The 27,343-nt window shown below is 38.1% G+C and overlaps 1 protein-coding gene across 1 annotated transcript in view; it reads right to left on the bottom strand.

Annotated features, from left to right (window-relative positions):
* Window positions 1-27,343, bottom strand: part of STAG1 (stromal antigen 1) — a 327,523-nt gene that overhangs the window by 265,289 nt on the left and 34,891 nt on the right. The window contains exon 4 of the mRNA XM_031663744.1: window positions 5,002-5,098. Within this exon, the coding sequence (XP_031519604.1) occupies window positions 5,002-5,098 (97 nt within the window). The remainder of the gene's footprint in view (window positions 1-5,001; window positions 5,099-27,343) is intronic.

Genomic DNA, 27,343 nt, shown 5'->3' with positions numbered 1-27,343 from the left:
AGGTAAAAACAAATAGTAAGTAAGTATAGTTTTAATTAGTAAATTCCTTTTGTAATAAGTAAAAAATGTTTTCTTTTCATATGTTCTAAAATATGTTTACTAATGTCTCATAGGTACTTAGGTCTATATCAGGATTTTTATTATATTCTACTGACATAAAAGACAGTGTGCTTTCTTTGTAAATCATATTAAGATAATATGCATCTATGCCCCTTTAACAAAAATGTTTTAAGATCCATTTTGTAAAATGTCTTTTCAGGAACTATAAAGGTAGTCAAAAGAAAAATGGGCAAAGGATAGGAACAGAGAATTCAAAGAAAAAACAGTAATGGTTCTCAACCCTCGTTCATCAGAGAAATACAAATTAAAACTATCCCATACACAAAAATTAACCATGGATTAACAGCCTAAATATAAAATATACAATCCAGCCTCCAGATATGTGAGAAATAACCATTAGAAGGAAACATAGAGGTAAATATTCATGATCTTGAATTTGGCAATGGATCCCAATTTGACAATGTATCGGAGGAGGATGGAGGAGGACATGACCCGGAGGAGGGAGGAGGAGGAGGAGGAGAGAGAGAAGGAAGGAAGGGAGGGAGGAAGGAAGGAAGGAAGGAGGGAAGGAGGACGGAGGGAGGGAGGGAGGGAGGGAGGGAGGGAGGAAGGAAGGAAGGAAGGAAGGAAGGAAGGAAGGAAGGAAGGAAGGAAGGAAGGAAGGAAGGAAGGGGAGAGAGGGAAGGAAGGGAAGGAGGAAGGAAGGAAGGGAGGAAGGAAGGAAGGAAGGAAGGAAGGAAGGAAGGAAGGAAGGAAGGGAAGGAAGGAAGGAAGGAGGAAGGAAGGAAGGGAGGAGGAGGGAGGGAGGTCAGGAATGAAAGAACATTAAGAAAGAAAGACAACCAGAAGGTTCTATACTTAATAAAGGTTTGGTATCCATAATATATACAACTCATCAACAAAAACACACATAATCTAATTTTAAAATGAGCAAAGGACTTGAACGTATATTTCTTCAAAGAAAATACAGACATGTCCAACAAGCCCACGAAAAGAAGTTCAAGATCATTAGGCATTAAGTGCACACAAATTAAAACCACAGTTAGACACCACTTTATACCCAGTAGGATGGCTATAATTTTTAAAACTACAAAATAACAAGTGTTGTTGAGGATGTAGAAAAATAGGAATCCTCATACATTTCTGGTGGGAATATAAGATGGTGCAGCCACTGTGGAAAACAGTTTGGTGGTTCCTCAAAAAGTTTAAACAGAATTATTACATGACCTAGCAATTCTACTCCTAAGAATTTACACCTCAAAGACTCAAAAACGGTACTTAAACAAGTATTTGTTCACAAATGTTCAAAGTTGCCATATTCACAATAGTGAAACACACTCAAATGTCCTTCAACAGGTGAATGGATAAACAAATAGTGATATATACACACAAAGGATTATTGTTCAGTCCTAAACAGAATGAACTACTGATACATGCTACAACTTAAATGAACCTCAAAAACATATGTTAAATGAAAGAAGTCACACAGAGAAGGTGACGTATTGTGTGGTTTCTTTTATATAAAATGATCAGAACCGGCAAATCCTCAGGGACAGAAAGTAGACTCATGATTGCCAAGGGATGGGGGAGAAAAGAACAAATAATGATTACCTAACAGGTATAGGGTATTTTCCTGGGGAGATTTTTAAAGTTTTGAGAAAAGACAGAGGTGGCAACTGCTACAATGGACTGAATGCTGTGTCCTCCCAAAATTCCTATACGAAAATCCTAACCCCCAAAGTGATGGTATTAGAAGGTGGGACCTTTGGTATGCAATTAGGTGATGAGAGGGGGACCCTCATGAATGAGATAAGTGCCGTTATAAAGGGGACCCCAGAAAACGCTCTCAACCTCTTTTTTGCCATGTGAGGGTACAACTAGAAGTTAGTATTCCGCAATGTGGAAGAGGGTCCCACCAGAACCAGATGATACTGAGACCCTGATCTCAGACTTCCAGCCTCCAGACTTGTGAGAAATAAATTTCTATTATTTGTAAGCCATCCAGTCTACGGTCTTGTTACAGCAACCCAATGTATGGCAGCTGCACATTTATGAATGCTCTAAATGCTACTGAATTGGTACACTTTAAAATGCTTACTTGTATATTACGTGAACTTCAAAGCACTTTTAAAAATCAGACTGGAATAGTATCTTCAAATCATTCTGAAGACTAATCCAAAAACTTGATAAATACACATTGTTGAAAAGGCTAAGAAAAAGCAGACATTTTAATGTATCACTGATGAGAGTATAGAAGAATACAATTCCTATAGCTGACGATTTGGCAGTATCTAATATAACAAGTACATTTACCTACAGACATTCTTTCATAAAGACCAAATAAGGTATACATAAAATTACTCATTACAGTAAGCATTCTCTGTAACAGCAAAACACTACAAACAACACAATGGTCTTTTAATAGAAGTCTAGTTAAGCCGGGCGCGGTGGCTCACGCCTGTAATCCCAGCACTTTGGGAGGCCGAGGCGGGCGGATCACAAGGTCAGGAGATCGAGACCACGCTGAAACCCCGTCTCTACTAAAAATATAAAAAATTAGCTGGGCGTGGTGGCGGGCGCCTGTAGTCCCAGCTACTCGGGAGACTGAGGCAGGAGAATGGCGTGAACCCGGGAGGCGGAGGTTGCAGTGAGCCAAGATCGCGCCACTGCACTCCAGCCTGGGTGACAGAGCGAGACTCCATCTCAAAAAAAAAAAAAGAAGTCTAGTTAAATAAATTATTGTACATACACACAAAGGGATGCAATGAGCCTGTGTTTTTAAAAATGAAGGAGAGGCTGGGAGCGGTGGCTCACACCTGTAATCCCAGCACTTTGGGAGGCTGAGGTGGGCAGATCACAAGGTCAGGAGATCGAGACCATCCTGGCTAACACGATGAAACCCCATCTCTACTAAAATACAAAAAATTAGCCGGGAGTGGTGGTAGGAGCCTGTAGTCCCAGCTACTCAGGAGGCTGAGGCAGGAGAAAGGCGTGAACCCAGGAGGCAGAGGTTGCAGTGAGACGAGATCACGCCACTGTACTCCAGCCTGGGCAACAGAGAGAGACTCCGGCTCAAAAAAAAAAAAAGAAGAAGAAAGAAAAATGAAGGAGAAAGGTCTCTATACACCATTACCTTTTGTGTAAGACAGGTGAGGTGGAGAAGGAAAGAATATACATTCCTATCTTATAGGCATGAAAACTAGATAGATGGACAGTTAAGTTCAACAAACTAGTTAAGAGCAGTTAAGTGTGCATAGATGGATGGGAAGGCAGGAAGGCAAAGACTTCTTATTATACAACTTTTAAACTTTTTTATTTTGAACCATGAAAACAAATTTTCAAAAGGAAAAATTTTAAACACTATTAATTGCTTTCAAATTAAAACCCAATCCAACAGGTCTGCTGATTAATAGGACTATATGAGAAAATGTATATAAAGCACATCATCAGTGCTTGCCTCGCCTACTTTAAGGCTGTGAAATGAGCAAACTCTCTTACTTTATAATAGCCTAATCTCTTGCCAATCCTCACCCATTTCCATGCTCTACGATTCAGCCACAGAACCCCCTATGTTCAGGGACTGAACTATGCTTTGTTGTCTTAAGGTCTTTTTGTATAATATGTTACCTTTTGCCTTTCTCATCCTTCTAACTTCCTTTTACTCATCTTTAATCTCACCTCAGAGTTTGCTTTTTGTAGGATATACTTTTTTACAACCTCCCCACATTCATACATATACACAGAGACACACAGCCTAGGCTGCATCAGCATCCCTTGCTCTTTCTTGTTACTCCCACAGTGTCTTATGGTTGGGGACACACACTCCAGGTGACACGGCTTGACTCTCAATCTTGAATTTCACACTTGCTAACTGTATGATCTGGAATAAATTTACCTAAACCCTTTCATCTCAGTTTGCTGATCTACAAAATAAAGATCCCATCTGCCTGATGGGACTGTTAACAAAGATTAAATGAGCTAATGTATATAAAGCACACAGCTTGTCACATATTGCAGTCATTAAATAGTAACCAGTTTTATTATACTTATGGCACTGAGCCCTTCGCTGAACTATTAATGTATTTCCCTCTTTATTCCTCACAATGAAGATGCCTTTAAAAATTACACATACTTTAACACTTTTTAGGGGCAGAGACTGCCTTGATAACTTCTGTATACCCTGATGGAGTATCTCATACAAGGTTGGTGCTCTGTAAATATTTGATAAACTACTTATGTCAATATAGTAAGTGATAACTTGGATATAAACAAACAAGCTTTCAAGAAATCAATTTGGTCAGTTATCTCAATAAAAGATTACTATTCCTTCTGTATTCACAAGCAGAGAATGGTGATTTAACAACTCATTTCCCCCCTGTAATACAAATTAACCTTTTAAGATTTATCCAGAGGAGAAAAAAATCTAGCAGTTATCTCCTAAAATGATAAAAATAAAATTTCGCTTTAATCACCTTACAATTGCAAACTTAAGACACCTGATTCTGCTACTTGTATTACTTTAAGAAAATTATTTAAACCTAACTATAAAATGACTACCAAATACTGGCAGGGATATAAAAGAACGAATGCTAGCAACCAGCACACTTCCTAATATGGAGTATACGTACAAATAATATGAGTAAAAATTATAAAAGCCTATGATCTAAAAAATCAATTCATAAAACTACTAAACGAATTTAGATTTCCTCCCAAAATTTCAAAAACTATATAAATGTGTTACACTTTATAGGAGCAAAACTGAACAAGAACAAAAATGGAACATCCTTAAATAACTTACCAATAATTTTCTCTATCAGAAAAAGATCAGCATATAATGTTTTATTTTAGGGTAAATTATGTATGACTAGTGGCAGGTGAAGTAAAAGTCACACTGCTGAACTGACAGGCTCAATGTACATCATTTATTTCAACATTCTGTACCTCGACATCCAGAACACTGGATAAAAAAGTTGATTAAATCCAGAAGTGCGATGTCCCTGTCTTGTTTATATGATTCAATCCAGTCATCCACCACGGACTGTGGAAAAAAAATATAAAAATGAAAACTTCAAAAAAAATTGATATTATAGCAAATAAATTTTCAAAAAAGTTTGTGTGTTTGTGTGTGTTTCTATCTGAACAAGAAAATTACTTACCTGAAATTATTTCTCTGTAGCCTAATAAAATAGAGACTGCCTCATTTTTAAAGACCAATAAAAAGTGACTTACTAGGTTTCAAAGATTTGTTTACAATAGAATCCAAAACAAACCTAATCTTACCAATCCCATTAAGTACAATAATTAAGCAAGCATAGATAATATTCAAACCATATTATGAAAAGGATAAAAATTAAGTTAACTTCACTTCTACATAGACACAAACTTTCTGAGTTATCAAAAAGCATAATGCACGACTAGTGCATACAAAGACTGCACATAATAAGAGGCATTTTTTTCAAGAATACAAGAACGGCTTAATATTAGGAAATCAAATAACTGATTTATCAAGAAAATGAAAAATTAAAACAACTATATATCAAATTAGATCTCAAAAATGTATATAAAATTCTGCAGCTAATCCAAAAAGAAAAAAAACTTTCTAGGAAAATTAGAGTTCAAGAAAATCTACTCAAAGGATAAAAAGACTAAAATATATTTGCTGTTGAAATACTTAAGATATTTCAACTAATTAAAGAACAAGGCAAGGATGCCCCCTAACCATTTAACACAGGGTTGAAGTCTTTAGTGAATGCAAAAGTTAGTAGAATTTGAGTAAAGACAATTCTCCTTTCCTACAGATGATAAGAAAATCCAGGAGTCTCTATTAAAGTGATTCAAGAGATTAATAATAGGAAAATTTGACAAGGTAGCTGACAAGATAAATATACAAAATAACAGTGCAATACCTAGAAAATATAAATGGATTAGTAGCTTGTTCACAACAAAAAATATCTAAGAATACATCTAAGACAATTTTTAATGAGGAAAATTATTAAAACTTACAGGATATAAAAAAAGACTTCAACAGGTATCATATTCTGAATTTTAAAAAAAGACTTAGTGCTATATCAATAAAGTTTGAGAGTCTTGCCAACTTACAAGGCAAATTTAATGTAATTCCAGTTTGCATTCCAGTGGGCAGGATTCTTTGAGATTTTCTTGGGCAGAGGTAGGGATCAGAGGAAATGTATAAAAATATGAATTTTAAAAAAATAAAATTTTGTGTACTAAGGTATATTTACATACAGTAAAATGCATTAATCTTGTTATTTCTTTTTATTTTATATTTTTATAAATAAACCCACCTGTGTAACCACAACCAAGATAAAGATAGAAAACATTTCCAGAACTAAAACAGGCTCCCTTAGGTTGCCTTCCAAGCAGTAACCATCCCCAGCACAAAGGGTAATTATTATAGTGACGCATATTACCATGAATTAGTTTGATATGATACTGAAACTCATATAAATGGTGTCATCTTTTGTTTTTTATTTCTTTCAAACAAAGCTGTATCAGTAAGATTCAGCAGCATTGTTATGTGTATTAGTAATGCCTTTTTTGTATTGCTGAATATTATTTCATTGTATGAATATACCACCATCTATCACACATTTTACTGTTGAGGAATATGAGTACTCAACATTACTCAGTTGCAGTTGCAGTTTAGGGCTATCACAAATAAAACTGTTACGTACACACATTTTGATGAATATAAACATTCTTTTCTGTATTACAGACCCAAGAGCAGATTTGTGAACACACATTATACACACACATCAAGGCTTAGTAGATATGCCAAACAATTTCTCAAAACAAGTTGTAATAAATCACGCTTCCACCAGCAATGTATGAAATCCAGCAAGATGTGAGATTTTCAGGTGCTCTACATCCTCACCCAAGACTAGGTATTGTCAGTTCTTTTAATTTAGCCCATTGTGATTGAGCATATCCCTTCTTTAATGACCTTCCATTGGGGAGAACCACTTTCCCTTGCTCCAAGTGAAAGAGAAGACTTTCTATACATAATACTGTTTCACTGTCTCATCACATTAGTGTCTGGGGGGTTTTGTTTTTAAAGTAAAGAGAAAACTAGAAAGAAGATTATGGTGGTAAGAGAGGGTCAAGAAGAAAATAATACCATGGTATCTGGGCAAGGTTCACCACTGCTGAATAACGTGTCACGTCCTGTAAGCTCAGGATGATGGTGAAACTAGAAGTGAATAGAGCAGATCAAGAGCAACTTTTAGACTCAGGACTGAAGCAGAAATGCTTTGCAACCTAGGTAACAAAGTGTGGCACAAAACTGAAGAAGTTACTTCCTCACTTTTACAGGGGTCCAGTAATGTAAAGGCAGTCTGAGTAAAATTTTAATTCCCAAAGTAATTGTACTAACTTATACTCCCACCGGTAACATATGAAGAGCTCAAAACATTCTAAGACTGGTGCACAGGAACCTGCATTAGAAATATTAAAACTCTAGTCCAAGCATGGTGGCACACACCTGTAATCTCAGCACTTTGGGAGACCAAGGTAGGCAGATGACGTGAGCACAGGAGTTTGAGACAAGCCTGGGCAGCATAATGAAACCCTGTCTCTACAAAAATTACAAAAATTAGCTAGAATGGTGGTGCATGCCTGTAGTCCCAGCTACTTGGTAGGCTGAGATCAGAGGATCACTTGAGCCTGAAAGGTCAAGGCTGTAGTGAGCAAAGATCGCACCAATGCACACCAGTGTGGGCGACAGGGCGAGACCCTGTCAAAAAACAAACAAAAACTTGGGGCCAGGTACAGTGGCTTGCACCTGTATTTCTGACTACTTGGGAGGCCAAGGTAGGAGGATGACTTGAGGCCAGGAGTTCAAGACCAGCCCAGGCAACATACACAGACCCTCATCTCTACAAAAAACAAAACAAAAAAATAGGCTGGGCACGGTGACTCACGCCTGTAATCCCAGCACTTTGAGAGACCGAGGTGGGTGGATCACGAGGTCAGGAGATCGAGACCATCCTGGCTAACCTGGTGAAACCCCGTCTTTACCAATACAAAAAATTAGCCAGGTGTAGTGGCAGGTGCCTGTAGTCCCAGCTACTTGGGAGACAGAGGCAGGAGAATGGTGTGAACCCAGGAGGCAGAGCTTGCAGTGAGCCAAGATCGTGCCACTGCACTCCAGCCTGGGCAACAAAGCGAGACTCTGTCTCAAAAAAAAAATTAGTGAGGAATGGTGGCACGTGACCACAGTCCCAGCCACTTCGGAGGCTGAGGGAGGACCATTACTTGAGCCTAGGAGTTTGAGGCTACAGTGAACTATGATCATGCTACCACACTCTAGCCTGGGCGACAGAGTGAAGCCCTGTCTCTAAAATGAATCAATAAGGCTGGGCGCAGTGGCTCACGCCTGTAATCCCAAGACTTTGGGAGGCCGACATGGGTGGAATACTTGAGGTCAGGAGTTCCAGATCAGCCTGGCTAAATGGCGAGACCCCATCTCTTAACGAAAAAGACGAGAGCGAGCAAGCGAGCGAGCGAGAGAGAGAGAGAGAGAGAGATGATTTATGATTTACAATCATAAATAGTAAACAAGGCCAGGCATTGTGGTCCATTCCTGTAAACCAGCACTTTCACAGGCCGAGGCAGGCAGATCGCTTGAGCTCAGGAGTTTGAGATCAGCTTGGGCAATGTAGCAAAACCCGCCTCTACCAAAAATCCACAAATTAGTCAGGTGTGGTGCTGCACACCTGTGGTCCCAGCTACTTGGGAGGTTGAGGTGGGAGGATCACTTGAGCCCAGAAGGTGGAGATGGAAGATGAAGCTGCAGTGAGCTGTGAGCGTGCCACTGCACTGCAGCCTGGGTGACAGAGCAAGACTGTCTCAAGGGGGGGGAAAAAAAAAGTAAGCAAGTAATATAAGAGAAGAAAATACAGAAATAAAAATACATAATAGCTCTTTGCATTAAGGGAAAAAATAAATGCAGAAGAAATAGATCCAGATATATATAACTTCCACTATGACAAAGGAGATATTTCAATTTTAGAGAGGAAAATTATTTATATAATAAATGATACTGACCCTGACATATTGGTTATTCATCCAGAAGTAAACAAAGTTGTACCTTTTATAAGCTCTCAGAGAGGTATGAAACAAATGAATTTAAAGAACTGAACTCTAGGCCAGATGCAGTGGCTCACTCTTGTAATCTCGGAGCTTTGGCGGCCAGTGAGGAAGGATCACTTGAGGCCAGGAGTTTGAGAGCAGCCTAGGCAACACAGTGATACCCTGACTCTACAAAACATTTTTAAAATAATTAGTTGGGCACAGTGGCACATGCCTATAATCCCAGCTACTCAGTAGTCTGAGGTGGGAGGGTCACTTGAGTCCAGGAGTTTAAGGTTGCAATGAACTGTCATCTTCAACTGCATTCCAGCCTGGGAGACAGAGCAAGAAAAAGGATTAAAATAAAAAAAAGAATTAAACTTCAGAGAGCCATGTATGAGCCTTTCTTGAGTTGGCAGAGAATGGCAACTGTTAGAAGCATTGCCAAGTATGGGCATAGGTCGTTGGATAATGCAGCCTGTCATAATACAGAGGATCACGACTAAGTTAAGAATTTGTTTTAGAAATCACATGTGGCACATAATCAAATTGTGCTGAACATTTTCAAGAAGAGAAAATAAAAATTCAAGCAACCAAAGACTACATATAGGGAAGCAAGGAATAGAATAATGACACACTTCCCATTAAAAACAAAGCAAGCCCATGGATAATATAGTAATATATTTAATGTCCTGAAGAAAGATGAAAAAGTCCATCCAGAATTTTTTATTTGGCAAAAAAAAAACCTTTCAAAAAAAGGCAAATAAAATATTTTCAGACTAAAAACTAAAACAAAAAATAAAAACAAAACCAACTTCATGAAAGAGAGATTGTCCAGGCTGGATAAAAAGACCCAACTGGCTGGGTGCGGTAGCTCACGCCTGTAATCCCAGCACTTTGGGAGGCCGAGGAGGGCGGATCACGAGGTCAGAAGATGGAGACCATCCTGGCTAACATGGTGAAACCCTGTCTCTACTAAAAATACAAAAAAATTAGCCGGGCGTAGTGGCGGGCGCCTGTAGTCCCAGCTACTCCGGAGGCTGAGGCAGGAGAATTGGTTGAACCCGAGAGGCGGAGGTTGCAGTGAGCCGAGATCGTGCCACTGCACTCCAGCCTGGGTGACATGAGCAAAAGTGTCTCAAAAAAAAAAAAAAAAAAAAAGACCCAACCACATAATATTTACGAGAGACACACTTTTAATATAAGAGCACAGATAGGTAGCAATAAAAGGATATATATGGGTGTGTGTGTATATACACATGTATCTATATACATACACACACATATACACACATACACACACACCATGCAAACATGAACCATAAGAAACATGTTGTGGTTATATTCACGTCAAAGCAGAAATCAAGACAAGAACACTACCAAACAGAGAAATATGTTATAATAATAAAATGGTAAATTCATTAGGAAGTTGTAACAATATCAAATTTTTACACCAATTAACAGGAGTCTCAAAATACATAAAGCAAAAACTGAACTAAAAGAAGAAAGAGGCAAATTAATAGCCATGGCTGAAATTTTTAACACACATCTTTTGGTAACTGATAGAAGCAGCAAACAAAAAAATAAATGTGTATAGAAGATAGGGATAAAATTACTAATAAATGTGATCTAACTAATGCATAAAACTTAACACCAACAATTACAGGATACACATTCTTTTCAATTACACATAAGAATATTCACCAAAATAAATCATAAATCCAACCTCCGTAAGTTTTTAAACACTGAAATAATACAGAGCAAGCTCTCTTGCAATAACAGATTTAACAATCTGTCCCATCTGATTTAGAAATCAGTAACAAAAATATATATAAAATGTCCCCAAATGTTTGGTAATGAGAAAATTTTTAAAACTGAATAAAAGCATTTCAAAAACTGTAGGATCCACCTAAAACAGTGTTTACAAGAAAATTTAGAGCTTTAAATATTTATAATTTATAGCTAAGTTATAGTTTATATAAGGAAGGGTTTATATCAATGACCTAATAATCTACCTTTTTGGTGGTGGGTTTTTTTTTTTCTTTGAGACAGGGTCTCACTCTGTCACCCAGGCTAGGGTCCAGTGGCACAACCACAGCTCACTGTAGCCTCAATCTCCCATGCTCAAGCTATCCTTCCACCTCAGCCTCTCAAGTAGCTGCGAACAGAAGCATACGCGACTGTGCCTGGTTAATTTTTGTATTTTTGATAGAGACGGGATTTCACCATTTTGCCTAGGCTGGTCTCGAACACCTGGGCTCAAGAAATCCTCCCGCCTTGGCCTACCAAAGTGGTTTCTACCTTAATAAACAGAATATTCCGATGTGGATTGTCTTTATGTGGAGGATAAGGAAAAGTATGCAATATAATTCCAACAGAAAATTAACAGAAAGGCTATTTCTGATAACGCAGCCACAGACCCAAAGAGAAGGCTATAGCTTTAGAACATCTGAATCTGATTACAGACACACAGTCATTCTAGGACCTAAGGTGACAGAGGATCTTGTATCCTTAACAAGCGGCTTCCAAGGTCAACAATGAATATCAATAATAAGACAGCATTTCATGGGAAATTTTTGTAAGTCATGTTTGGAAGTAGTGCATATCATTTCAGCTAATATTAATACTTCACAGGCAAGAACTTGTTAGCTAGCCATATCTGAATGCTATGGAAGTAGAGAAATGGAGTCTCTGTTTGCCAGCAGCCTCCTTGAACGTTCTTCACTATGAAAAAGGAAAAATAACTTTTGGTAGATAGCAAGTCACCTCTGCCAAAAACTGCCCCTCTGGCTACCAATATTTATATGCAGCCCTCCCCCCCCAACTTAGAGAAAATATTTGTTTGCATGGATATGAGTATTATAGTACTATTTATTATTTTAAAAAACCTCACTGAACAATTTAAATGTCTATAAAGGAACATTTCACTAAATGATATATCCACACAGTACAATGAAATGTAACTAGTAATACAAATGAGCTGAATCTATGTTAGCACTAATGATAGAAAAAGTTGTTTCTGACATTAAATGCACAAAGAAATGAGTATGATTCTATTTTTTAAGTACATAAATCTCTCTCTTTTTCTCTCACACACACACATACACACAAACATGGGAAAAGGTATGGAAAAATTCAACCTGTGACACTAATAGGCTTAAATGTCCTCAATTCATTACAGTTTAAGACTTTGCTACAAAGAAAACCTCGAGACCTGAGCCATAGATCCTCAATGAGAAAGCTACAATAAGCAGCATCTGAATCACAGATTATATTCATATGACAAAAATGATGACATTTGCTATAATTATGTTTTATTATATTGTACTAGCAGGCAGTATAAAAATTAATATTCTGTCTTGTTCCAGAAGGCATATGAGGTAGTTTAAAAATAACATTTTTTTAAATTGAGAAGAATAAAAAACCATTAAGATTACAAAGAGGAAATATAAATATATGGAAAAGAGCAGTCAATATCGTAGTTAAAGATGAGTTTTAAATCTGCCTAAGCTCCCTATAAGGTAAATCTAAAAGATCAATCAATTCAATCTAGATATCTACACAGTACAGAGTCCACATTCTTCAAATTCTATTAGGTAAGTATACTTTTCTCAGTAAGCCATTTGGTAGGACCTCGGGTAAGCAGACAAGGGCACAGAGAATTAGTATTCTATACTGCTACTTAAGAGTAGATTCATTTGCTTTGGAGAAAGACAAGCAGACGGAAAAGATAATACAAATTACATTACTTTGTAAATTCAAGAACTTAATCCGGAATCTTGAATGAAAGACTTTCTTGCTTCCAAACTGAGAATCACTGTATAATAAATGTTTAGGTAATCCTTTTCAACATAGCTTTTAGCAATATCACACACATTTTCTGTGAACGCATATATAAATACTATGTAGTTAGACATAATTTTTTTTATTACTTCATGAGGTTAGATTGTTATTTTATCTTCAGGTATAAGCTAAAACATTACTGATTTTCAGAGCTCTCCAAAGACTGTTTTTTTGCTTTTATTGTTTTACAGTTTTTAAATGTAACTCTTCAGGGGCTGTGGAGAAAAAATGACACTATAGACATGATACTATTTCTTTCACTAGTTCTGTATTAACTAACTGCAGTTTCAGGCCAATGAGATCTAATCATATAGCCCTTCAAGTGGTAAGCCATATTTTCATTTTACCTTAGTTATGAACAGAATTACAGCTTTCAGTATCACTTCAATATCACTTTTTAGAAAAATAAATATATAATGCCCCATGACAAGTATACTTTTCATACTTCACTTGATACCAATGTTTTGTGTTTTTTCTGTTTTGTATTATTCTGCTTTTGAAATAGAAAATTATTTTCAACAAATGTACATATTTTCAATTTAACCTGGTACCCAACCAGGTTAAAAGTTTAGTACTGTTTAACAGTGATTTCTAAATAAACATAGCACAAAAAGGAATGTCTTAAATATCAATTATCTTCAAGTTTTTATATTAATATTTTCTTCCAGTTTGTAGGCTATCTTTATAGTTACTATATTTATCTTGCAGAAGTTCTCATTAGAGAAATTTTAGCAAAACTTCCCTTTTTTTTTTGAGACAGGGTCTCACTCTTGTCACCCAGGCTGAAATGCAGCGGTGCAAAAAGAACTCACGGCAGCCTCGATCTCCTAGGCTCAAGCAATCCCCCCACCTCAGCTTCCCGAGTAGCTGGGACCACAATTGCACACCACCCATGCCTGGCTATCGGGGTTTTTTTGGTATTTTTTTATACAGATGAGGTTTTGCCACGTTGCCTAGGCTGGTCTTGAACAAAAAACACAAAAATTAGTCAGGCATGGTGGTGCATACCTGTAGTCCCAGCTACTTGGGAGGCTGACATGGGAGGATCATTTAAGCCCGGGATGAGCCCAGGATGCCGAGGTTGTGGTGAGCTGAGATTGTGCCACTGCACTCAGGACTGGGCAACAGAGCAAGACCCCATTTCAAAAGAAAAAGAAAAGGAAAAAGAACAAAGAAAAGAAAGGCAAGTAAACATTATTTTTAAGAGGAAAATCCACCTAATCAATAAAAGATTTAAATCTAGTGGTAGCCAGAATGGAAAAATGACACACATCTAAGCCCAGCTAGGTAAAATTCATGAATTCAAAGAAAAAAGTAAAAATCTTTTAAATACTAGAACCAATAATAAAACAAGTCAGACATAATGGACCAACTCTATCCCTACACACCAAGCATCCAATCGGCTTTCAATGTCTTACTTCTTAAGCAATTAGCTAAGAAACTAGACACAAGGGGAAAACCTCTGTATCAATTATCAATGTATTGCCTCTTGGTCCCAAATTTAACCTTCAGTATCTGCTCTGGAATAATGGACGAGACTATACAAATATTTCTCCTTTACATTAAGAAGGATGTTAAGTTTTATCAGTACAGAGCTCTGAAAGAATACTGCAAGAGGAAGGGGTCTCCTCTTCCTAGTTCTGGTATGTTGAGTTTTGCTTTTTTTGCTCTTGCTGCATGGTTCATCATTGGTGAGTATATATAAGAAAATCCAGCAGTGGTCAGCCTCACACCAAGAGTATGCAGTCTTTTGTTGACCTTGTGCCCAAGCCTGGGACTGGTGATTACTCTCTTGATGCAGCCCTTCCAATATGGACACTGGCATGTTCCAAGACTCATACTGGGAGCAGTGCCCTGTCTTTCCCTATAAAACTGTCTGCCATATTCAACACAACTACTCAGAGGGTTGTTTCCTGCTACCCAGCAACTGCTAACCAGTTCTGGCCAAGGCAAGAACTTACAGTGAACTTCTCTACATTCCAATGGGCAGCAATCCAACTTACCAGACAAGGTCTGAACTCCAACCTGAGAAAGGGGACCTCTCCCTTTCCAACTTTATCTTTTCTTGAGAAATCTCCTTAATCCCTAGGATATACTCTAGAGTTACCTTTATATTTTTGTAGTTACTCCTCTATCATAGCTTAGTAATTACTTGTAATAAATTTTATCGACAATCTGGCTCTTGATTAAACCCAGATTGATCAAAAAAAAAAAACAAAAAAAAAAAACAAAAAAAAACCTGGTTCCAGGGGATAAATCAGAAAAGAAGAGACGAGGGAATTTGAGTCATATCCTTGGGATTAAAGATAGAGCTTAGCTCCTTGCCAAGGAAATGGGAGGCTAGTAATCGATGGCATATAGTAACTTGGGAAAATTAAGCTATTGCTGGTGGCTGATTGTGATAAAGTGCCAATTTAAGCACATGCCTTGAAAGCTTACATGACTGATGAATTTGGGAATTATGGCAATAATTATGGCTGTAAAGGTAGCAGGGTTAAGAAAGATCCTTTTAAGTACACATGAGTATTTACAGAGATAAAACAAAAAGCTCAAGTTAATGCTCAGCTTTAATGATAATCTGAGAAAGCCAGAGAATTTCCACGAAGAATCCTAGAATGTGTCATTTCTTGTAAGTGAGGGGCTGATTTTGTTGAAAATCAAGCCAGGAAATCTAATTGTGTCAGAGGCAATAACAGTTTAATTCAGTCTCACTGAGTTTCTCATCTGGAAGTAAGAATCTTCACTGGCAAAGAATGGGATCCTAAAACTTGGAACAGAGAAATCTGGTTGGTCCCAGATCAAACTAGCAATTTTGAATAGCTCTCCTCCATCCTCCAAGTAATTCTGAGCCTCCTATACCAGTGGAAGTAGCTTGCTTTCCAAGGTTTGAGAAGACTAGCCTTCTTAAGCTTGAAAGCCCTCTGATAACTTTACGTGGGCAGATGGCTTGAAGGGGGATGCTCATTCTCCTGAAGACTTACCAAACCAGCCCCTGATGCCACTAGATCCATGACTAGGGTCAAATCTCAGCATGCTCCAAGAAGACAAATACACACTATAACCAGAAGAAAATAGCTTATATACTCAACAGAAATCTGAGGCGCATGTATGATAGTAGATTCTAAAAGTATTTTACCAAAGGAGGTGGAATATAAAACCATAACAGGTCAAATTAATTGGTATCAGGTGCGCTTACTGGAGATTCCAGATTTCATACATTAGTTCATGTTGCTGAAAGTGACTACAATAGCTTATCTGGTTGGTGCACTGAAAGCTGGATTTCCAACAGCTGAGATACCAGAGTTTCCCTGGCATTGACAGAGTCCAGTGACTTCGGGAGTTAGTAATGCTGGACTAGACTTACCATGTGAGAACTATACACATGCAGCCCCATTCCTCAGCTATGCTCCACAAGAGGGCCCAGAGGCAATGAAAACTACAATAGTGAAGGGAGTGACTACATCTACATGTTTTTAAAGCTCTGTAAGCGTACTCTTTTTTGTAAGTCAGCTATGACTATGGGGAATGTGGTCATTAAGAGGTTTCTAAGGAGATGATGGGATCCCAAGGTAACACAGCCCAAGTGGCCACACTTAATCATCAAAGACAAAGTGAGAAAATTGTCTATAAACGGCAGTAGGGACACGCTGGTATTCACAACGTCTTGGCCTGCAGAGATCTTGGGCAGTAGATACTATTACCAGTGCCCCTAGGAACAAAATAGGTGGGCAGCCCACAAGAGTACTGTTTGATTTATGTAGAAGGAAAAACTTTAGGCCTGGTAGGCAGAAATCTAACTGGTGGAGAGTTATGGTCTCTCAGCAGTCTCCAGACCTGGGTCAGTTCACAGACCCAGAGCCCCTTGAGTGAAAGGGAAACCAGCTCCCTGCACAACTATTCCAAGTACATACAATAAATCTTTTAATCCTTTCCCAAAGGGACCTGCTCTGCAGCCATTAATTAGAGATACTGTGCATTGTTAAAAGGAAATATCCAGACCTTTCATGTATTAATAGACACTATCTCTGAATTGACATTAATTCCTGGGGATTCAAAATGCCATTGTATTCCACCAGTTAAATCAGGGGCTTACAGTGGTCAGGTAACAGATGATGGCGTTGTAACTCATGTTTGTCTAAGAGTGGGACGACCAGTAACCCACCCTGTGGTTATTTCCCCACTTCCAGAATGTGTAATTGGAAAAGACATACTTGGCAACTGGCAGAATCCCCATATCAGCTTTCTAACCTACAGGATAAAGGTCATTAAGGTTAAGTATAGCTAAAGGGAAGTTCGTGGAACTTCCTCTCCCTACTGAGATAATAAACTACAAGTAAACACTACATCCCTGGGGAATTGCACAGTTTAATCAAAGACTTGAAAGAAGCGGGGGTGGCAAAATCTATTACATCTTCATTTAACTCACTAGTTTGGCCTATGCTGAAGTTAGAGAGCTCTTAAAGAATGACTACGGACTATCATAAACTTAATCAGGTGGTTACATTAACTGTAGTGGCAGCCCCTGAAACTTGATATGCAGCTACTGACCTCACTTATTCCTTTTTCTCCAATTAACAAGAACCACTCAAAGCAAGTTGTTACCTGAAATGGACAAAAGTATACCTTCGTACTCAACTAAGTATGAATGCTTTCGCACTATGCTAGTTCTCCTGTATCTGCCATAAGGTAGTTGTATTGGTTATCTATTATCTCTCAATTTCTGTGGATTCAGGAATCTGAACACAGCTCAGTTGAATCCTCTGTTTAGGGTCTCATTAGGCTGCAATCAAGGCACTCACTGTGCTGCATTCTAATCTGGATGCTCAACTGGGAAAAAGCGATTTCTAAGCTCACTTAGATTGATTTGCTTGTGGTTGTATAACTGAAGCCCTTGACGTCCTGCTGGCTAATGGCTAGAGACAGACCTCAGGGCCAAGAAGCTGCCCACAGTTACTTGCTATATGGGATTCTCCAATACGTCATTTTATTCCACAAAACATCACATTCTGAAAACGTGTTCCAGACCACTGACTGCTCTGATACTTTATTGAGATGTCCACAGGCCTCTGAATTTGAGAGGGCTGGAGAGGCAACTCCTACACTCTGTTTTGCATATGTTTTACTAAGGCTTTAGATGTACTCCCTGTTCATCGTACACAATTAGCACAATGCTGTCAGTGTGTATAAAATATCAGCAAATAATTATGTAAATGCCAGAGAAGAAAAAAGCTAAAATAAATGAAAACATTCCTTAGAGGACCAGGTTGGAGGTGGAGAGGACAGAACAGGGGATCAGGGGATTGCTATTTTGGTCACAATACCATTTGTATTTTTTTTTTTTTTAAATTGAGACGGAGTCTCACTCTGTTGCCAGGCTGGAGTGTAGTGGTGCGATCTCGGCTCACTGCAACCTCCACCTCCCATGTTCAAGCAATTCTCCTGTCTCAGCCTCCTAAGTAGCTGGGACTACAGGCGTGCACCACCACGCACAGCTAATTTTTTGTATTTTTAGTAGAGATGAGGTTTCACCATGTTGGCCAGAATGGTCTTGATCTCTTGGCCTCGTGATATGCCTGCCTTGGTCTCCCAAAGTGCTGGGATTACAGGCATGAGCCACCACATCTGGCTCATTTGATTTTTTTTAAGTCATGTACATGTGTTACTTAGATAAAAATAAGGAAGAAAATAAAGATATGAATCAATAAATACTAGGTAAATAAAAAAACAGAAAAACTGTGGTGACAATATTAATATCAAGTTAGTATTTAAGATTAGAAGCACTAAACACTAAAAAGGTGGCTATTATATGGTAAAAGGCTAAATATACAAAGCAGGCAAACAAATCATTTGCTTTGAGTTTGCATTTATTCTTGTATAATTCTTAAATCTAACAGTTTTTCGCCAACTTTTTTCTTATTTAATTATTACTTTATTATTTACTACATCTAGATTCTATTTTGGTATACGGTATGAGGTAAAAATCTTGTGCTTTTCTGTTTTTCTTCAAGTTGTTAATAACTGTCAGTCACAATTACAAGAGAAAGTATCAGGAGAACAAAAAAAATTTTTTTGTAAAGGTGAGGTCTCATTATATTGTCCAAGCTAGTGAACTCCTGGGCTCAAGCAATCCTCCTGCCTCAGCCTCTCAAAGTGTTGGGATTGTAAGTGTGTGCCACCAAGCCCAGACAAGAACATAATTTTTAACATTAGTTACATTATTGTTACACTTAGGTCTATTTCTGCTCAAGTGATGCCAGCTGTTGAGCCATGTTAATTTACATTACTATTTTCTGAAGTTTTATGATACAATCTACAAATCAGTAGAGCAAGTCCTTCATTACTCTTCATTTTCAGAATTTTCTTGGCCACTGACATGTAGGTTCTACTCAATCATTCAGCAAGTTCAAAAACAATCCCTAATATTTTGCTGCTACATTACATACATAAGTTATTTTTAAAAGATTTTTAAAGGAAACACAGATAAATACTTCAGAAAAAAATATTACCTGTCTTTTTATCAAAGAAACGCAAATAGACCATTTTAATCTTTCAAATAACAAATAATATATTTAAATGACGACCCTCAGTGTTGCCAGAGGTTTGCAAAGTAAGTATTTACAATTTGTAAAAATAAGTATTTACAAATAGGGAGAGCTATTTGGTAATATTTATACAAAATCTTAAAAATATTAACATTTTGGACCCAGCAGCCCTAGTTAAATGAATCGCATACAAAATTACATGGTCATTAAGATTTTCTAAATGTTTACTTCTACTTAGGATAATGAAAAATTATAACACAATCAAAACGGAAACAAAAAAATGGAAATTACAGAATACCATGTATTAAAAATTCACATATATTCAAGGAATACCAACAGTGGAAAAAATCATTCCACTCTTATAAAACAAATATAACTTTAACATGAGCCTAGGCCAAACACCAAACAAAACACCAGGAACCAAAATCTTAAAAATTATGACTATGTGTGATATCTTCTTCTCTTCCTTTTAAAGTTTTCTTCTAAATTTCTAACAAGAGTATGTATGAGTTAAATCAAAAAGTAATGAACGTTATTTTAAAAATCATACATCTAAAAGGAAATAATTTGTTAAATCATCTTAGTAAATCACTAAGTGCTGACTATGCACATTTTACAGTGGAAGGTACTAAGTGGCTACAAAAAGTGCTTAGCATAGTTCCTGATACAGGAAAACATTTAAGCCTGCTTTGGTTTTTGTGTGGAGGTTGAAGAGGTGTGGTTGGGGGGTTAACAAAGAAATACAAATGTATCAAAGGTACATAGCCAATACCTGCAATGAGGGAAGTTCATATATTAAACACAACTGAAAGAGGCTCACCACAGTTTTAAGGAGAGCTGAGGGAGTTTGTTTCACATGTAACAGATGCTTTTAAAATTACAGTTAACATTAACCACCTGTTTCTCAGAGACCCATTAGCAAGAGCTGATAACGGAAAAAGGAAAGAAAAACTCCTTTGCTAGTTGCTAATGGTATAATGCCAGGCTTTAAATTTGGATCATATAAATTAGCAATTCCAGACCAGGCATGGTGACTCATGCCTGTAATCCCAGCACTCTGGGAGGCCGAGGTGGGTGGATCACCCGAGGTCAGGGGTTCGAGACCAGCCTGGCCAACGTGGTGAAACCCTGTCTCTACTAAAAACACAAAAATTAGCAGGGTGTGGTGGTGCACACCTGTGATCCCAGCTACCTGGAAGGCTGAGGTACAACAATTGCTTGAACCCAGGAAGCAAAGGCTGCAGTGAGCCAAGATCATGCCATGGCACTACAGCCTCAGCAACAGAGTGAGACACAGTCTCGGGGGGGGGGGGGAAGCCTAATTAGAAAATCAATTACAAGGAAACTAGGGGAAAGAAGATGTTTAGTGACTTGTCCAAGACCATCCCAGCTAAATAATGACAACTTTCTATATTTGTTTTCTCGTAATATTTTCACCTGTAGAATAACTGGGGGTCAGCTACATGTCACTCAAAAGCAAAAAAAAAAAAAAAAAACACAACTGCTGGAGAGCCTATACAATTGTTCAATTTTAAAGCCAATGTATTCTAAACACCTAAGCCAATAAAACTTTTTAAATGACCATGTAATCTGTATCACCAACAATCGTTAAAAGCACAACGCTGTCCTGTCCTGGTACTCTAATATATCATACCGCTCTTGGTTTCTTTCTCCTGTTTTATTATTCCACTGATCTTCCTTCAAGACTATTTCCACTAAAAATATCTGGACTGAAAACAATAAACTAGTAGTTCACACAGTAAAATTCCTCTATACATTCAACCAGTTCACAAAACCTCCTTGGCCCTTATCTGAAACTGGGCTGTTCTCCCAGTAACCTTGGAATATTCCAGTACTTCCTTTTTAGGTACTTTATGATAACTGCTGTCTCCTAGCTACTAACTGTCACATGCAAGCCATCCTGTTTCTATCAGCATTCAGAAGACTGATCAGCCTTAAGGACCCTTGCCAAGATTCCTACCACCACTCCTCCACCTTGTGATAAATCAGCCTCGTAAGTCACCCCTCCTTCCAGCTCAGTCACTGAAGCTTTGTTTCTTGGTTCACAGTGTTCTCTATCCTAATTCAAGCCATAATGCTGAGGCATTTTGATATTCTTATTGAAGATACATCCAATATCTTTCAATCCACAATTCCTACTTCTGTAGGTCTGAGGAGAAGCTAGCAAGGAACATACCAATTCAAGCCTCTGAGTGACAGGTGAAGGATGAAGTTTTAATATGGGACATGAGGCTTTTAACTTTAAGTATGTTTTCTCAGGTCCTCTCTGTATCCAGTTAGGAGACATTCATATCCTAGCCTATTAATGCTGCAAATGGCATGACATCTATAAACATTTTCTAAGACTATACATGCCAGATTATACTCTGTCTTGTTTCAAGTAACTCAGGACACTCAATGAACTACAAGTACTGAAAGAAATTCCTGGAACCAATCATAACTCACATTCTTGTTCTTTTTGCTGAACAGTAAATTTAGACTACTATCTGGGTTACAGAGCCTTAGGAGAAATATCAAATAATTATATAAACTGGAACAGCTACAAATTTCATCTTCAATGCCTTTAACAATTATTTTACCTGTCCTAGATCAGTTTTCTCACTTACGTCTTTTAAATCAATTCCAGGCAGGGAGCAGTGGCTCACACCTATAATCCCAGCAATTTGGGAGGCCAAGATGGGCAGCTCACCTGAGGTCAGGAGTTTGAGACCAGCCTGGCCAACATGGTAAAATCCTGTGTCTGCTAAAAATACAAAAATGAGCCAGGTGTGGTGGTGTGCACCTGTAATCCTAGCAACTGGGGAAGCTGAGGCAGGAGAATTGCTAGAACCAGGAAGGCAGAGGTTGCAGTGAGCCGAGATCACACCACTGCACTACAGCCTGGGCAACAGAGCAAGACTCCATCTCAAAACAAACAAACAAAACACACAAAAATTATCTGGGCATGGTGGCCTGTAATCCCAGTCACTAAGGAGGTTGAGACAGGAGAATTACTCGAATGCTGTGAGCTGAGATGGCACCACTGCACTCTAGCCTGGGTGACAGAGTGAGACTCAAAAATAAATAAATAAATAAATAAATAGATAAATAAATAAATAAATAAAAATTTAAAAATAAAAATAAAATTAATCAATTCAAATTTTTTCTTTTTTACCACTCTTTCTATCTATGTTCATGTCCTCCAAGAATTCTAGCACTGACTCCAGATTAAGAATTCCTGTACTGAGATCAAAGGTCCTCACTGGAAGGAAACAAATCTCTTTTGTCTTCCTATCTCAAAAGCTAATACTAAAACCTAGCAAATAGTGAGAAATTCTATCAACATACACTCAGTTTTCTTTAGTAGTTTGGAAACAAATTGTGAATTAGCTTTTTGCAAGGATTTTGCTTCATACATGATTCAAGTTAGTGTACAATGAGAAACTGCACAAGCATATTCAACCCAAATCTACTGACAAAGAATTTTTAAGAAATCTCATTTATAGTTGGATATAGCTTTATTCACGCAATGTTTTCTGTATTTCAATTCTTACTGAGGGTACATGCAGAATAATTTGGCTAGAAGCATTAAAGTAAGTTAGGTTCCCTCTTTGAAAATTCAACTAGTAGAAAGCACCATATTTCATATATTTAAACATCTATAAACAATAATATAAATGAAGTATTAAATACATCAAGTCCATTTTTCCTAAACATCACTTAAATAAAACCAGTAAATGTATAATCCTTTACGTGTGTGTACACATACACACACACGACTATCATAATCACAAACACTACAGTCATCTCTTTACTTACTTGATCTGTCCTAGATAATCTGTATAAAATTCTATATATATAGGGATAAAGCCTTTGGAAAATGATTTAGGGGAAATCATGAAGATACTTAGTATTATCTAAAACACCCATGTTAATTTAAAACCACACGTTTGAAGTCAACAAGTACAGAAAAATAATAACATCAATATATTTGCTAAAGGCTAAGCTCATGAGTAACAGTAGGTACTTTTGGATGTAACTGAACAGAGGCTAAGAAAATTCCTATTTAAAGTTTCTAACTTCCTTCAAGGCTCTAGCTCTAAGTAACTTGAAGGCAGTGAATGCTCTTATCTTACCACTAATCAGCAGCTTTTATAATCTACTGTGTTTTGGAGAAATTAAACAAAAGCAAAATATTTACTGCATGCCTTTGAATTACCTAAAAATAATTGCAGTGTGACTTATCTGTATGCACTAACATGGATGGGGAAGCAAGCATCCAGCCATGAAATATATTACTTAGCTCACCTGAGTATGTGGTAAGTTCCCATCAATGGAATGTAAATAGAGGGGCCAAAGGCTTCTAAGAAGTAGACACTGCTTCTCTTTCTCCCCTTCCAACCAAGTGAATGCAAACAACATGAAGGCTCTAGGGGTAAGAAGAGCCAGAAAATGGAGGGGCTTAGATTCCTGAATCATCCTATGAAGAAAAGATAGCTACCACTAACTCTAGTATTGGATGGTTACATAAATGAGAAATTGTCTATCATGATAAGCTACTGATTTAAAGTACACCTTTTAACAGCATGTGAACTATACATGAAGCTGCTAGACTCATTTAAGACAGGTTAAAATATCCAAAGTTAATTTCGGAGACTTTCTAATTATGTTACAAATAAAAAAAACCTCACTCTTAAGTAAATATTAATCTATCATCTGAGGATTTTCAAACAGCTATGAAACGAAAAAAGCAATTTGAGGCCGGGCGTGATGGCTCACACCTGTAATTCCAACACTTTGGGAGGCCGAGGCAGGTGGATCATCTGAGGTCAGGAGTATGAGACTAGCCTGGCCACCATGGTGAAACACTGTCTCTACTAAAAATACAAAAATTAGCCAGGCATGGTGGTGGGCATCTGTAATCCCAGCCACTAGGGAGGCTGAGGCAGGAAAATCGCTTGAACCTGGAAGGTGGAGGTTGCAGGGAGCTGAGATCATACCATTTGCACTCTAGCGGGGTAACAAGAATGAAACAACACCTCAAAAAAAAAAAAAGAAAGCAATTTATAGCTTTTGACCCAAAACATTCTGTATATTCTATGTATTACTTTTCATTCTAGGAAAATAAAGAGAAAACAGAACTAAACTGCTTAAAAAGAAAAATTAGCCAGGCCAGGAACAGTGGCTCACGCCTATAATCCCAGCAATTTGGGAGGCCAAGGTGGCAGATCATCTGAGGTCAGGAGTTAAGAGACCAGCCTGGCCAATGTGGTGAAACTCCGTCTCTACTAAAAACACAAAAATTAGCCAGGCAGGCTGTAATTACAGTAGCTGTAATCCCTGCTACTTGTGAGGCTGAGGCAGGAGAATAGCTTGAACCCAGGGGTGGAGGTTGCAGTGACCCGAGAGCACGCCATTGCACTCCAGCCTGGGCGACAAGAGCAAAAGTTTGTCTCAAAAAAAATTAGCCTACACTTAACACAATATTAGGTCAAAGTAAGAGTAAAGATTAATCAAGTCCAAGGAAAATTTAGAAATTTGTCAAATACTTTTTATGTTAACATCTTCTCCTCATAAAAACATTCTTAATGCATTGCTCAACAAATAGCAAAACATGTATTCGCTCTTCACTTGTTCATTATCTACTGGGGAGGGTAATCAATCAGTAGATATATACAAATATACACATCGCTGGTCTGATGGTAGTGGGTTATCAGAACTTATTAACATTAGTGTCATTAAAGTTGGTATACAACCTGCCACCCGCCACTGCTATATTTGACTGGTTTTTTGTTTCTGGTTTTTTGTTTTTGTTTTTGTTTTGGAGATGGAGTTTTGCTCTTGTTGCTCAGGCTATAGTGCAATGGTTGGTTCAATCTCGGCTCACTGCAACTTCTGCCTCCCGGATTCAGGCGATCCTCCTGCCTCAGCCTTCCGAGTAGCAGGGATTACTGATGCATGCCACCATGCTGGCTAATTTTTGTATTTTTAGTAGAAACAGGGTTTCACTATGTTGGCTAGGTTGGTCTTGAACTCCTGGCCTCAAGTGATCCATCCACCTTGGCGTCCCAAAGTGCTGGGATTATAAGCGTGAGCCACCGCACCTGGCCTTTTTTTTTTTTTTTTTTTTTTTGGTCTCCCTTTGTTGCCCAGGCTGGAGTGCAGTGGCACGATCTCCATTCACCACAAACTCTGCCTCCTGGGTTCAAGTGATTCTGCTGACCAGCCTATTTTCTGTTTTTTGTTTGTTTGTTTGGTTGGTTTTTTGAGATGGAGTTTCGCTCTGGCACCCAGGCTGGAATGCAATGGCACAATCTCAGCTCACTGCAACCTCCGTTTCCAGGTTCAAGCGATTCTCCTGCCTCAGCCTCCCAAGTAGCTTGGACGACAGGCACATGCCACCACACCCAGCTAACTTTTGTATTTTTAGTAGAGAATGGGTTTCACTATGTTGGCCATGCTGGTCTCGAACTCTTGACCCTGTGATCTACCCGCCTCGGTCTCCCAAAGTGTTGGGATTAGAGGTATGAGCCACCACGCCCAGCCTTGTATTTTTAATAGACATGGGGTTTCACCACATTGGTCAAACTGGTCTGGAACTCTTAACCTCAGGTGATACGCCCGTCTCGGCCTCCCAGAGTGTTGGGATTACAGGCGTGAGCCACTGCTCCTGGCCTATTTTATTTTTAAAAAGCCAGTCAAGGCCGGATGTGGTGGCACACGCCTGTAATCCCAGCAGTTTGGGAGGCCGAGGCAGGCAGATGACTTGAGGTCAGGAGTTCGAGACCAGCCTAACCAACATGGTGAAACCCTGTCTCTACTTTAAAAAAAAAAAAAATTAGCCAGGTGTGGTGGCATGTGCCTGTAATCGCAGCTACTTGGGAGGCTGAGGCAGGAAAATCACTTGAACCCAGAGGCAGAGGTTGCAGTGAGAGGAGATCGTGCCATCACACTCCAGCCTGGGTGACAGAGCAAGACTCTATCTCAAAAAACCAAAAAAACAAAAAACAAAAAATAGGCCAGGCAGCAGAATCACTTGAATCCAGGAGGTGGAGGTTGCAGTGAGCCAAGATCGTGCCATTGCACTCCAGCCTGGGCAACAGAGTGAGACTTCATCTCTAAATAAATAAAATAGAAATGCATATTATCTCTGAGAAACAGAAGACAATTCAAACACTTCATGACTAAAAACTAAAAGACTGGGAGAAATGCAGTTTATATTTAGCACTTTGCTTTTATGCTCAAATAACCTAAATGTTACTCATATGACCAGGACTTACTGTAAAATATCCTGGACCAGTTCCAAATATCGGTCTAAGACATGCACAAGATGATGAGCTGTAACTGTAGAGTATAAAAATGAATGGGTATAAAGGTAATTCAGCTGAATCTCTAAACAGGTTCAATGATGATAGCTTTATAAAAATACAATTGTGGAAAATACCATGGGTTATAAAATCTGAAAATTTCTGAGGATCAAATTAATTAATCAGTTCTAAAACATGTGCCCTGGTTTAATAGTTCACTGATGGATGTAAATATTTCATCTATCCAATTAGTTATCTGTGAAGTTCCATTTATTTTATCTGATGATGCACAACCCCTCACCAGGACCCCCCGAAAAAGCTGTATTGGTTTTGGTTGGATGTTTTGTTTTGTTTTTTGCATAATCTGATTGAAATTCAATCTTTCACTCTATGCTTTCCCCATATTTTATTATATTTCATTAGACTTGTTATATTAAGAAAGTCGCTGCAAAATTATCAAAGACAAAATATGTACAAACATTTTTACGTAACAAAATATTA

This window comes from Papio anubis, chromosome 2, assembly GCF_008728515.1.
Source record: "Papio anubis isolate 15944 chromosome 2, Panubis1.0, whole genome shotgun sequence".
NCBI classification, from domain to species: Eukaryota; Metazoa; Chordata; class Mammalia; order Primates; family Cercopithecidae; genus Papio; species Papio anubis.
Note: the sequence above shows the minus strand (reverse complement) of the source record. Positions and strands in the feature narration are given on the sequence as shown.